General features: G+C 39.0%; 1 protein-coding gene across 1 annotated transcript in view; it reads right to left on the bottom strand.

Annotated features, from left to right (window-relative positions):
* Positions 1-4,876: 4,876 nt before the first annotated feature.
* The window catches only part of LOC133558457 (paired box protein Pax-2-B-like), an 18,604-nt gene continuing 8,480 nt past the window's right edge, over positions 4,877-15,000 (bottom strand). The window contains exons 5-6 of the mRNA XM_061909839.1: positions 5,124-5,203; positions 4,877-5,019 (exon numbers count right to left, since the gene is read on the bottom strand). Of these exons, the coding sequence (XP_061765823.1) occupies positions 4,877-5,019; positions 5,124-5,203 (223 nt within the window). The remainder of the gene's footprint in view (positions 5,020-5,123; positions 5,204-15,000) is intronic.

Here is a 15,000-nt window from a genome sequence, read left to right as displayed (position 1 = left end):
TAGTGAATGAAGCTTACTTTTGTAGTTATTTCCACGTTTCCACCAAACAGCACTGCTCGGTTCGGTTCACCGCAGTCCAGTTCAGATCAGTCAAACCCTGATCCAGCTGGTGTTTACAGCGGGATGGCGACAGATTGCTACTAGACTTTAGCGGGTTCGATTTGGATACTTTGGGTCCCTTTACGATCGAAACGCAATAAAATGCAGACCGTGGCGCTTTGTGGAAACAAGGCTCGTAAGACCCAAAGTGAAGCACCTGTGTTGCAAAAATTGCGGTCAAACAATGCGAGGACGTCCACAATACAAGCTTTACGTCATCTTCAGTTGCAATCTGCATTGAAAATGTACCGATCCGTTATTTCAGGTTGGGTGTAGGGCAAGGGGGGGTGGGACATTAAGCTTAATACGAGGGGTCCTCTAAAGGCTCCACATGAACCCTCGAGAAGAGCAGACGTTCGTATTATGCTCTCGCCACCGCAAAGGCTTGATTATGTCATTTTGCCGTGCCCACGTCATGCTGGTTTTTATATCTCTGCCAGGAAATCTACCTCTGACAAGTCATTAGTCATCTCCCGCCTCCGCCCCCGCCACCCACCTTCCGGCACACATAAAAACATCAGTTCCTCGATATCCCGCCAGAACAAAGACGCGGCTACGTCAACCACGCTCCGATTAGCTCTCATTGCGGAACGCTGTGGGAACAAAGCACTGCATCATTCCAAAACACACTTTGTAAGACCATTGTCGTCCGCTGCTCATGTATGCAGCGACATTAAGGTAGCCTCGTTCTTACAGAACCAATAATCTATAAAAAGCCTCGGGCCTCAGAGTTGCAGGAGAGGGAGAACAAAAAAGGTGGGAGAAAAAAAAACCCCACACCGAGCTATAGCAGCTTCATGGACTGACCTGGGTGGTCGGCTACATCATCTTGACATGTAATTATCTAAAGCCCTTTAATCACTTCCATAAAGATTAATTGCAGGAGACAACAGTGGAGGTCGTGCCTTCAAATAAAAAAAAAAGACTCCTCGGCGGATTGACACAGCGGTGTAGCCGAGTTCAGGTGTTTTATTAAGGGTCATCGCCTGGAACGGTGGGCGCCCTTTTTAGAGCTACAGAGTTGCAACTTCAGCACGGCCCGTAAAGAATGGCCGCGCTGCTCCCTTCTTGTCGACTGTCCTCCGCTGACGACAATGGGAATCGATATATGTCCCTCAAATCTACATGGGTTTAATTATGGGACTCTGGGTTAAGTGTAACCTCTGGAAAAGTCCACAGCAGTATGACCGAGGGTAGCACAATATGCCGTAACCTGATTTGGATTTTGAGAGGGGTACAACAGGAGTCCCTGGAAACTACTCCAAGGTTCGGCTATGGATGTTCTCATTCGTCCAGGTCATTGAATTCTCAGGGCATTTAATTGATCGCAACTGGACTGTTCAGTTGGTACTAGAGTCTGTCTTATCAGTTTGTGCTCATAGACTTAGCTCCCTGGATCAGACTACCTTGCACCAATCTAAGTCTATAAGGATGAACTGATGAAGCTTGCTCAGATGAGAGGCAAACATTTTGGAGGACAAACTGAACAAATCCAGTTGAGATCGATTGAATGCTCTAAGTCTTGAATTGGTCAGATCTAGTCCGAGCCCAGACAAAATATGACCAATCTAACTCTGTGAACATGAATTGATGAAGCCTGCTCGGATGAGAGGCAAACCATCATCTAGGACAACCTGAGCAGCCCAGTTGCGATCGATTGAATACCCCGAGACTTAGACTGGTCAGATCTGGTTTGATCTCAGACTAGATAGGCCCAATCGAGTCCCATCACCGACTAGATCTGACCAATCTATCTGACCAAAATAAATCTAGGAACATGAACATATAAATAAAGCCTGAGAGGCGAAATGTCTTCTAAGACAAACTGAACAGTCTACTTTGAAAACCCTGAGAATACTCCAAGGTACAACTCAGTTGCGATCGATTGAATGCCACGAGACTTAGACTCGTCAGATCTGGTTTGATCTCAGACTAGATAGGTCTGATCGAGTCCCATCGCCAACTAGATCCGACCAAAATAAATATAGGAACATGAACATTTAAAGCCTGAGAGGCTAAATGTCTTCTAAGACAAACTGAACAGTCTAATTTGTTAACCCTGAGAATACTCCAAGGTACAGCTCAGTTGCGATCGATTCAATGCCCCTAGACTTAGACTGGTCACATCTGGTTTGACCTCAGACTAGATAGGTCAGATCAAGTGCCATCACCGACCAGATTTGACCAATCTATTTGACCAAAATAAATCTAGGTGAAATGTATTCTAAGACAAACTGAACAGTATACTTTGATAACCCTGAGAATACTCCAAGGTACAACTCAGTTGCGATCGATTGAATGCCCCGAGACTTAGACCGGTCAGATCTGGTTTGATCTCAGACTAGATAGGTCTGATCGAGTCCCATCGCCAACTAGATCCGACCAAAATAAATATAGGAACATGAACATTTAAAGCCTGAGAGGCGAAATGTCTTCTAAGACAAACTGAACAGTCTACTTCGAAAACCTTAGAATACTCAAGGGTACAGCTCAGTTGCGATCGATTCAATGCCCCGAGACTTAGACTGGTGAGATCTGGTTTGATCTCAGACTAGATAGGTCAAATCAAGTGCTATCACTGACCAGATCTGACCAATCTATCAGACCAAAATAACTCGAGGAAACTCATATAAAGCCTGATAGGCGAAATGTCTTCTAGGACAAACTGAACAGTCTACTTTGAAAACCCTGAGAATACTCCAAGGTACAGCTCAGTTGCAATCCATTGAATGCCCCGAGACTTAGACTGGTCAGATCTGGTTTGATCTCAGTCTAGATAGGTCCGATCGAGTCCCATCCCCGACTAGATCTGACCAAAATAAATCTAGGAACATGAACATTTATAGCCTGAGAGGCTAAATGTCTTCTAAGACAAACTGAACAGTCTAATTTGAAAACCCTGAGAATACTCCAAGGTACAGCTCAGTTGCGATCGATTCAATGCCCCTACACTTAGACTGGTCACATCTGGTTTGATCTCAGACTAGATAGGTCAGATCAAGTGCCATCACCGACCAGATTTGACCAATCTATCTGACCAAAATAAATCTAGGTGAAATGTATTCTAAGACAAACTGAACAGTATACTTTGAAAACCCTGAGAATACTCCAAGGTACAACTCAGTTGCGATCGATTGAATGCCACGAGACTTAGACTCGTCAGATCTGGTTTGATCTCAGACTAGATAGGTCAGATCGAGTCCCATCACCGACTAGATCTAAACAAAATAAATCTAGGAACATGAACATATAAAGCCTGAGAAGCGAAATGTCTTCTAAGACAAACTGAACAGTCTACTTCGAAAACCCTGAGATTACTCCAAGGTACAGCTCAGTTGCGATCGATTGAATGCCTCGAGACTTAGACTGGTCAGATCTGGTTTGATCTCAGACTAGATAGGTCAGATCGAGTGCCATCACCGACCAGATTTGACCAATCTATCTGACCAAAATAAATCTAGGTGAAATGTATTCTAAGACAAACTGAACAGTATACTTTGAAAACCCTGAGAATACTCCAAGGTACAGCTCAGTTGCGATCGATTCAATGCCCCTACACTTAGACTGGTCACATCTGGTTTGATCTCAGACTAGATAGGTCAGATCGAGTGCCATCACCGACCAGATTTGACCAATCTATCTGACCAAAATAAATCTAGGTGAAATGTATTCTAAGACAAACTGAACAGTATACTTTGAAAACCCTGAGAATACTCCAAGGTACAACTCAGTTGCGATCGATTGAATGCCCGAGACTTAGACCGATCAGATTTTGGTTTGATCTCAGACTAGATAGGTCAGATCGAGTCCCATCACCAACTAGATCTAAACAAAATAAATCTAGGAACATGAACATATAAAGCCTGAGAAGCGAAATGTCTTCTAAGACAAACTGAACAGTCTACTTCGAAAACCCTGAGATTACTCCAAGGTACAGCTCAGTTGCGATCGATTGAATGCCTCGTGACTTAGACTGGTCAGATCTGGTTTGATCTCAGACCATATAGGTCAAATCGAGTCCTATCACTGACAAGATCTGACCAATCTATCTGACCAAAATAAATCTAGGAACATAAACATATAATGCTTGAGAGGCGAAATGTTTTCTAAGACAAACTGAACAGTGTACTTTGAAAACCCTGAGAAAACTCCAAGGTATGTACCCCAGATGTGAATGGGTCAGGTAACCTCTGAGGACATGCCCCAAGTGACAATCATCCCTGAAAACTGAAAACATGCTCTTGCATCACTTAGCTTCCGCGACTGACACCAGCTGGCTCTTCCCCCTTCGAAATTCACTGCAGTCCCTACAAAAAAATTCTAACATCATGTCAGTAGCGACGCCAATTGCATAGCTGGGATTGGTTTTTTCGTTTAGGGGTCGCTCAGTCCACCTTCGCAAACATCTTCTTTTCCGGTTTCGGAGCAATATGATTAGTTCCAACTCCAACAACAATGTGGATGTCGCTTCAGTCCCCAACAACTACTACACACAGGAAGCTAATAGCTAGTCAAGGAGAGTTGGGGTTGCTCAATGAGGAAACCACTGCCTTTAGCGAAAGAGCTATAAGGGCATCAAGATGGACAAAAGCCTCATGACGCGAGAGCATGTTTTAGCCAGGGTACAACAACGGAAAACAGAAGGTAGAAATCCCTCAAAAGCACACTAAAAGATAAAGAGTGGCTCTGCTTTTACAGATACAGGTAAGCGCCAAAGGTGCAAAAGGCGAACAACTGCAGTGCACTCCTTAGAGCACAATGGCTTCTCTAACAGCGCTCATACACGAAAATACATCTTACCTTCGTCTCTTTTCCTCTTCTCGCCGTTGGATCGCGGGATGCCCAGAATGCCGTTAATGGAGTAGGATCCCGCAGGGTCGTTGGAGGCGCTGGTTACCGGCGGAGACACTGTGTTTGGCACTGAAAAGGAAGGGAAAATGTAATGAAGACCTGCTGTGAGTCCATTTGGAGTTCCCGCTGATGCAGAAGATGGGCACAGTCGATGATGATGTTGCGAGACTTACCTATGGTATGGCCTGTTGTCGACAGGGATGTCCCATCAGGCGACGGATGGAATGGCTGCTGCACTTTTGTTCGGATAATCCTGTAAAACAAAGTCAAAGAAATTGTCACTTGTCCAGCCGGCGGGGGAAACATCGGGAGTTTGGCCTAAAGCTGCAAAGCCACTGGCTGAGGGTGGACTAGAGTCTAGCACCCAGACCCCCTCCGGACCGGCAGCTCCCCCCAGCCCCCTGCGGCCCCGCCAATGCGGATGAGGCCGTATTGATCAGAAAAGTCCGGGTTTTAGGCCACGCGGGCAAAGAGATGCAAATGGAGAGCTATAAATTACATGTGACAGGAAAGCAATAGTTCCTTATTGCTCCCTCCTCCTTGCCGCACGAGCTCACGTTAGATTTGTTCCGTCTGAGCGGCACCCCGGGAGACAGAAAGCTGTCGCCGTAATTTGTAAACTCTCAAAGTACTTATCAGTTCTTGTACTTCTTCTTGCTAAGGCAGCCTTCGCCGAACTAAGGGTGCAGGAAAGCAACATGACGACCTGTTTCAATAAGCATCCGACAAAGAACCGCGTTCTTTCTAATCAGGCTTTAGTCGGGATTTGAGGCTTGTGTCACATAGCTCAATAAAAATCATCCCCCCCTTAAAGGCCTACTGAAAGCCACTACTACCCACCACACAGTCTGATAGTTTATATATCAATGATGAAATATTAACATTGCAACACATGCCAATACGGCCGCTTTAGTTTACTAAATTACAATTTTAAATTTCCCGCAGAGTTTCTTGTTGAAAACGTCGCGGAATGATGACGCGTGTTTGTGACGTCTCGGGTTGTAGCGGACATATTAGCCCAGCACCACACACGGCTAAAAGTCGTCTCTTTTCATCGCAGAATTACACAGTAATTTGGACAACCGTGTTGCTGAATCTTTTGCAATTTGTTCAATTAATAATGGAGACGTCAAAGAAGAATGCTGTTGGTGGAAAGTGGTGGATTGCAGTTGCCTTTAGCACCGAAACACAGCCCGGTGTTTCTTTGTTTGTTGTGAAGCTTTAACACAGAGCGGTCAAGCGAACATTTTTCTCTACGTCAACCAGCAAGTTTTTGGACGGGAAAATTGTGATGTTAAGTCGGCTCTTACCGGAGACATCAGTGGATTATGGGACCTCCTCCTCCACCTCAAATAGGCAGCTGTGATCTTGGCTCCTCGGCTTCTCTCAGAGACACTGGCAGTCACCGTAAGCGATCCGACTTTCAGGTATGATTTTACATCCATCCATCCATCATCTTCCGCTTATCCGAGGTCGGGTCGCGGGGCCAGCAGCCTAAGCAGGGAAGCCCAGACTTCCCTATCTCCAGCCACTTCGTCTAGCTCTTCCCGGGGGATCCCGAGGCGTTCCCAGGCCAGCCGGGAGACATAGTCTTCCCAACGTGTCCTGGGTCTTCCCCGTGGCCTCCTACCAGCTGGACGTGCCCTAAACACCTCCCTAGAGAGGCGTTCGGGTGGCATCCTGACCAGATGCCCGAACCACCTCATCTGGCTCCTCTCAATCTGGAGGAGCCGCGGCTTTACGTTGAGCTCCTCCCGGATGGCAGAGCTTCTCACCCTATCTCTAAGGGAGAGCCCCGCCACCCGGTGGAGGAAACTCATTTGGGCCACTTGTACCCGTGATCTTATCCTTTCGGTCATGACCCAAAGCTCATGACCATAGGTGAGGATGGGAACGTAGATCGACCGGTAAATTGAGAGCTTTGCCTTCCGGCTCAGCTCCTTCTTCACCACAACGGATCGATACAACATCTGCATTACTGAAGACGCCGCACCGATCCGCCTGTCGATCTCACGATCCACTATTCCCCCACTCTTGAACAAGACTCCTAGGTACTTGAACTCCTCCACTTGGGGCAGGGTCTCCTCCCTGTATGATTTTACAATCTCACTAAAACACTATTAAAACAATTATCCCAGTAAATGTGTCTAATTACATCTGAAACGGTCCCACTGCCGCCGCCTGTAGCCGTCGCCTTTTCTTTTCTTTTTTTTTTGTTCTTCACTCTAACTTTCCTCATCCACAAATCTTTCATCCTCGCTCAAATTAAGGGGGAAATTGTCGCTTTCTCGGTCCGAATAGCTCTTGCTGCTGGAGGCTATGATTATAAACAATGTTCAGATGTGAGGAGCCCTACAACCCGTGACGTCACGCGCACATCGTCTGCTACTTCCGGTACAGGCAAGGCTTTTTTATTAGCGACCAAAAGTTGCGAACTTTATCGTGGATGTTCTCTACTAAATCCTTTCAGCAAAAATATGGCAATATCGCGAAATGATGAAGTATGACACATAAAATGGACCTGCTATCCCCGTTTAAATAAGAACATCTCATTTCAGTAGACCTTTAAGATAAGACTAACCAAACACTTGATGGATCCTATCCTCCTTGTCCAATACTGCGTAGCTTTGTTTGGTGTCTGAACAAAAGCGTGACTTTTCCCCAAAAAACGGAAAAAATATAAAAAAAATTGTATCGATAAAATCAAGCAACGTCCTAAAGAGTCTTTAATTGTATTTTTTTTTTTTTTTCAGTTTTAATTGTTTGCGTCCCGTCAAGTTCAACGCCGGAGTTTGAATAATGCAGGCAGGCCAAAGGTGCCTCGCTGGAGCGTTCCCTTTTGTCAACTGTCCTGGGGTCAGATAGTGCAGGACCCCCGACGGGGACTGCTCAAGTGGAAAAAGAGACCAGCTTCATGCGGTCTCGAACATTATGGGGGGGGGCTCACACAGCTGACCCTGAACTTGCAGACCTTCTTTTATATGATGCAGTACTGATATTTCTCTCTTCACCTCCTGAGGACCTCGGCGGTGGGCATTTTCTTTTTCTTTTTTCTCCAGAAACTCTGACATAAGACGTCAAATGTTCTCAAGACGTTAAGTAGATTGATTCATCCCAAAAAAAAAATTTTCTAAATCTCACCAGTGACCTCTTTTCCTATTAAAACTATTACCGGCCTTAATAGCATTTTAAAATATTAATATTGCACTGATAACATTCCGACTCTTCTCGATGCAATTTCCCCCACTGAAACAAAGACGTGCAAGGCTCCGAATCGAACACTTTAATTGGAATCGAAAAAGAGACAAAAAAAAAAAGGGGAGGGTGAAGGTGGTCCTTTCTTCTTCCTCTTCTTCTTTTTATTAATGCCATTAATGTACATTTTGCACTTTATCGCACGTACACGTGTGTGTCGGGTCGCCTTTTTAAGCGAGCACGGAGCATGAAATGAATTTTCTTCTCAGCCCTTTTTCTTATTTAAAAAGATGTCGTGTCTGTCCAGGAACACCCAGACCCCCCCATCAACCCCCCACGCCCCCATCAGCTCATTAAAATGTAATGCCTCTGTGGAACGGTGCCTCTTAAGCAAAGTTCATCACAGCAGAGGCTGATGTTTGTCGCGGTTAAAAAGGCTCCTGCATGTGCTGTTTAAGTTGGGAAAATGCAAAAAAAAACATATATAGCAAAAATGTAAAAATATAAAATAATGTTGCTTTAAAAAAATAAATGTTGACATTTTTTTTTTTAATTGTCATCAAAATATTTCCTTTTAATGAAGATAATAAGTTGGCCTAATTTGTTAATAATGTGTATTCTTGTGTATTAAATTTGTTTTAGGAGTCTTTTTACATGTTTTTAGGAGTATTTTTACGTGTTTTATGAGTTTTTTTACGTGCTTTAGGATCTGTTTTTAAATTTGTTTTAGGAGGTTTTTTTTACATGGTTTTAGGAGTATTTTTCCGTGTTTTATGAGTTTTTTTACGTGTTTTAGGAGTCTCAATGTGATTTAGGAGTCTTATTATAACTTTTAGGAGTAATTTACGTTTTAGATGTCACTGTGCATCTCTTCGGAGTCATTTTATGTGTTTTGGAGTCGGTTTTAATGTTTTAGAAGTTGGTATTTGTAAATGTTTTACTCGTCATTTAATGTGTTAAGTCATTTTATGCATTCGTGTTTCGCACAAGAGATAGAACATCTCACTCTGTGTTTTCTGGAATTTGTGCTGTATTGGTGGAAACATCCCTCCTGTATATTTGCCTTTTGCATAACGGACCTATTTTTTAAAAGAAAAAAAAAGACCAAAAACAAAAGTCCACTACAGAGCCTGAGAAAACTGATGTTTAAATTTATATGTCGACTGCAGGGGTCCGAGAATGACCTTATTATACAGGAAAATGCAAAAAAAAAAAAAATACATATATAGCAAAATATAAAATTATAAAATAATGTTGCTTTAAAAAAATAAATGTTGACTTTTTTTTTTTTAAATTGTCATCAAATTATTTCCTTTTAATGAAGATAATAAGTTGGCCTAATTTGTTAATAATGTGTATTCTTGTGTATTAAATTTGTTTTAGGAGTCTTTTTACATGTTTTTGGGAGTATTTTTACGTGTTTTATGAGTTTTTTACGTGCTTTAGGATCCGTTTTTAAATTTGTTTTAGGAGGGTTTTTTTTACATGGTTTTAGGAGTATTTTTCCGTGTTTTATGAGGTTTTTTTACGTGTTTTAGGAGTCTTAATGTGATTTAAGAGTCTTATTATCACTTTTAGGAGTAATTTACGTTTTAGATGTCACTGTGCATCTCTTCGGAGTCATTTTATGTGTTTTGGAGTCGGTCTTAATGTTTTAGAAGTTGGTTGTTGTATTTGTAAATGTTTTACTCGTCATTTAATGTGTTAAGTCGTTTTATGCATTCGTGTTTCGCACAAGAGATAGAACATCTCACTCTGTGTTTTCTGGAATTTGTGCTGTATTGGTGGAAACATCCCTCCTGTATATTTGCATTTTGCATAACGGACCTATTTTTTAAAAGAAAAAAAAAGACCAAAAACAAAAGTCCACTACAGGGCCTGAGAAAACTGATGTTTAAATGTATATGTCGACTGCAGGGGTCCGAGAATGACCTTATTATACAGGAAAATGCAAAAAAAATAAATAAATAAATAAATATATAGCAAAATATAAAATTATAAAATAATGTTGCTTTAAAAAAATTAATCTTGACATTTTTTTTTTTTTAGTTGTCATCGAAATATTTCCTTCTAATTAAGATAATAAATTGGCCTAATTTGTTAATAATGTGTATTCTTGTGCTGTATTGGTGGAAACATCCCTCCTGTATATTTGCGTTTTGCATAACGGACCTATTTTTTTAAATTAAAAAAAGACCAAAAACAAAAGTCCACTACAGGGCCTGAGAAAACTGATATTTAAATGTATATGTCGACTGCAGGGGTCCGAGAATGACCTTATTATACAGGAAAATGCAAAAAAAAAAAAAAAAATACATATATAGCAAAATATAAAATTATAAAATAATGTTGCTTTAAAAAAATTAATGTTGACATTTTTTTTTTAGTTGTCATCGAAATATTTCCTTCTAATTAAGAAAATAAATTGGCCTAATTTGTTAATAATGTGTATTCTTGTGCTGTACTGGTGGAAACATCCCTCCTGTATATTTGCGTTTTGCATAATAGACCTATTTTTTAAAAGAAAAAAAAGACCAAAAACAAAAGTCCACTACAGAGCCGGAGAAAACTGATGTTTAAATTTATATGTCGACTGCAGGGGTCCGGGAATGACCTTATTATACAGGGAAATGCAAAAAATAAAAAAATAAAAAAATACATATATAGCAAAATATAAAATTATAAAATAATGTTGCTTTAAAAAAATAAATGTTGACCGAGAATGAGTTTATTATACAGATAACCCATCCTAGGTGTAGTTCTGTTAGGTACCAAACGTATGGATGGAAACACTTGTATCTGTGCCTTTTACAGAATGCGTAGACCAGGGGTCACCAAGGCGGTGCCCGCGGGCACCAGGTCGCCCGTAAAAACCAGATGATTAGCCCGCTGGCCTGTTCTAAAAATAGCTCAAATAGCAGCACTTACCAGTGAGCTGCCTCTATTTTTTTAAATTGTATTTATTTACTAGCAAGCTGGTCTCGCTTTGCTCGACATTTTTAATTCTAAGAGAGACAAAACTCAAATAGAATTTGAAAATCCAAGAAAATATTTCAAAGACTTGGTCTTCACTTGTTTAAATAAATTCATTTATTTTTTTTACTTTGCTTCTTAGAACTTTCAGAAAGACAATTTTAGCAAATACAACCTTAAAAATGATTTTAGGATTTTTAAACATATACCTTTTTACATTTTAAATTCCTTCCTCTTCTTTCCTGACAATTTAAATCAATGTTCAAGTATTTTTTTTTTTTATTGTAAAGAATAATAAATACATTTTAATTTAATTCTTCATTTTAGCTTCTGTTTTTTCGACGAAGAATATTTGTGAAATATTTCTTCAAACTTATTATGATTAAAATTCAAAAAAATTATTCTGAAAAATCTGTAGAATCAAATTTAAATCTTATTTCAAAGTCTTTAGAATTTAATTTAAAATTTTTGTTCTGGAAAATCTAAAAGAAAAAATGATTTGTCTTTGTTAGAAATATAGCTTGGTCCACTTTGTTATATATTCTAACAAAGTGCAGATTGGATTTGAACCTATTTAAAACATGTCATCAAAATTCTAAAATTAATCTTAATCAGGAAAATTTACTAATGATGTTCTACAAATTCTTTTTTTAATTTTTTCAAGAAGATTCGAATTAGCTAGTTTTTCTCTTCCTTTTTTTCGGTTGAATTTTGAATTTTAAAGAGTCGAAATTGAAAATAAACTATGTTTCAAAATTTAATTTGAATATTTTTCGTATTATCTTCTCTTTTAAACCGTTCAATTAAGTGTTTTTTTCATCATTTATTCTCTACAAAAACCTTCCGTAAAAGGAAAAAAAAAATGTACGACGGAATGACAGACAGAAATACCCATTTTTTAATGTATATATATATATATATATATATAGATTTATTTATTTAAGGTACATTGAGTAAATTGGCTATTTCTGGCAATTTATTTAAGTGTGTATCAAACTGGTAGCCCTTCGCATTAATCAGTACCCAAGAAGTAGCTCTTGGTTTTAAAAAGGTTGGTGACCCCTGACGTAAACGCATTTTTAAAGTATATATATGTATGTATATATATATATATATATATATATATATATATTTTTTTTTTATTATTATTACTGCTTTTATTTATTTATTAGATGCCTTTTACTGAATTTGCACAAGCGCTGTTTTCAATATTATATGATAATGCCTTTTATACTGAATTTTATGTACTGTATGTGATTGTTGGTCTACTTGGACGTTGGAGTCTGCAATAAGGCTCGATTGAGTCACCTGACAGCAACATGTTGAATTCATACTATATATTTTGCAAGCATAATAATAGAAATTGTTTTGCATTATTATTTTTTTTTTTACTGTGTTAAACATGCCTGACAGCAACATGTTGAAATCATGTTATGTATTTTGCATGCATAATAATAAATATTGTTAGATGAATATCTGCATGCTGTCTTAAAAAAAAAGTTTTACATAACAAACCTATTTTTTTTTTACTCTGTTAAGAGAAAAAAAGTCTAAAAACAAATGTCCACTACAGAGGACAGTAATGTCATGTGGTGCACATGCCTGACAACATGTTGAAATCCATCCATCCATCTATTGTCTACCGCTTATTCCCTTTTGGGTTTGCAGGGGGCGCTGGCGCCTATCTCAGCTACAACCGGGCGGAAGGCGGTGTACACCCTGGACAGGTCGCCACCTTATCGCAGACATGTTGAAATCATGTTATATATTTTGCTTGCATAATAATAATAAACATTGTTAGATGAATAGCTGCACACTGTCTTAAAAAAACAAACAGTTTTGCATAACAGACCTTTTTTTTTTTTTTTTTTACTCTTTTAAAAGAAAAAAAAGTGCAAAAACAAATGTCCACCACAGAGGACAGTAATGTCATGTGGTGCACATGCCTGACAGCAACATGTTGAAATCATGTTGTATATTTTGCATGCAAAATGTATATCATCCATCCATCCATTTCCTACCGCTTATTCCCTTTTGGGGTCGCGGGGGACGCTGGCGCCTATCTCAGCTACAATCGGGCGGAAGGCGGGGTACGCCCTGGACAAGTCGCCACCTCATCGCAGACATGTTGAAATCATGTTATATATTTTGCAAGCATAATAGTAAATATTGTTGGATGAATAGCTGCACACTGTCTTTAAAAAACACAATTAGTTACCTTTTTTTTACTCTGTTAAAAGAAAAAAAAGACTCAAATCAAATGTCCACTACAGAGGACAGTAATGTCATGTGGTGCACATGCCTGACAACATGTTGAAATTATGTTATACATTTTGCATGCATAATAATAAACATTGTTGGATGAATAGCTGCGCACTGCCTTAAAAAAATTTGGTGTTTTTGCATACCAGACCTATTTTTTTTTACTCCGTTAAAAGGAAAAAAAAGACCAAAATCCAATGTCCACTACAGAGGACAGTAATGTCATGTGGTGCACATGCCTGACAACATGTTGAAATCATGTTATATATTTTGGATGCATAATAATAAACATTGTTAGATAAATAGCTGCACACTGTCTTAAAAACATGTTTTGCATAACAAACCTTTTTTTTAAACTCTTTTAAAAGAAAAAAAAGTGCAAAAACAAATGTCCATCGCAGAAGACGGTATTGTCATGTGGTGCACATGCCTGACAACATGTTGAAATCATGTTATGTATTTTGCAAGCATAATAGTAAAAAATTGTTGGATGAATAGCTGCACACTGTCTTAAAAAAAAATAGTTTTGCAAAAAAGACCTTTTTTTTTTTACTCTCTTAAAAAAAAAAAAGACCAAAAACAAATGTCCACCACAGAGGACGGTAATGTCATGTGGTGCACATGCCTGACAACATGTTGAAATCATGTTATGTATTTTGCATGCATAATAATAAATATTGTTGGATGAATATCTGCGCACTGCCTTAAAAAAATTTGGTGTTTTTGCATAACAGACCTATTTTTTTTTACTCCGTTAAAAGGAAAAAAAAGACCAAAATCAAATGTCCACTACAGAGGACAGTAATGTCATGTGGTGCACATGCCTGACAACATGTTGAAATCATGTTATGTATTTTGCAAGCATAATAGTAAAAATTGTTGGATGAATAGTTGCACACTGTCTTAAAAAAAAATAGTTTTGCAAAAAATACCTTTTTTTTTTACTCTCTTAAAAAAAAAAAAGACCAAAAACAAATGTCCACCACAGTGGACGGTAATGTCATGTGGTGCACATGCCTGACAGCAACATGTTGAAATCATGTTGTATATTTTGCATGCATAATAATAAATATTGTTGGATGAATAGCTGCACACTGTCTTAAAAAACTTGGCATTTTGCATACAAGACCTATTTTTTTTTTACTCCGTTAAAAGAAAAAAAAGACCAAAATCAAATGTCCACTACAGAGGACAGTAATGTCATGTGGTGCACATGCCTGACAACATGTTGAAATCATGTTATATATTTTGCATGCATAATAATAAACATTTTTGGATGAATAGCTGCACAGTGTTTTTTTTTTTAATGTTTTTTGCATAACAGACCTATTTTTTTTTACTCCGTTAAAAGAAAAAAAAGACCAAAATCAAATGTCCACTACAGAGGACAGTAATGTCATGTGGTGCACATGCCTGACAACATGTTGAAATCATGTTATATATTTTGCATGCATAATAATAAACATTGTCAGATGAATAGCTGCACACTGTCTTAAAAAAAACACAATTAGTTACCTTTTTCTCTTTTTTTACTCTGTTAAAAGAAAATTAAGACTAAAATCGAACGTCCACCACAGAGGACGGTAATGTCATGTGGTGCACATGCCTGACAACATGTTG

Source organism: Nerophis ophidion, linkage group LG08 (assembly GCF_033978795.1).
Source record: "Nerophis ophidion isolate RoL-2023_Sa linkage group LG08, RoL_Noph_v1.0, whole genome shotgun sequence".
In the NCBI taxonomy this organism is placed as follows: domain Eukaryota; kingdom Metazoa; phylum Chordata; class Actinopteri; order Syngnathiformes; family Syngnathidae; genus Nerophis; species Nerophis ophidion.
The sequence above is the reverse complement of the archived record's forward strand: the minus strand, read 5'-3'. Positions and strand labels throughout refer to the sequence as shown.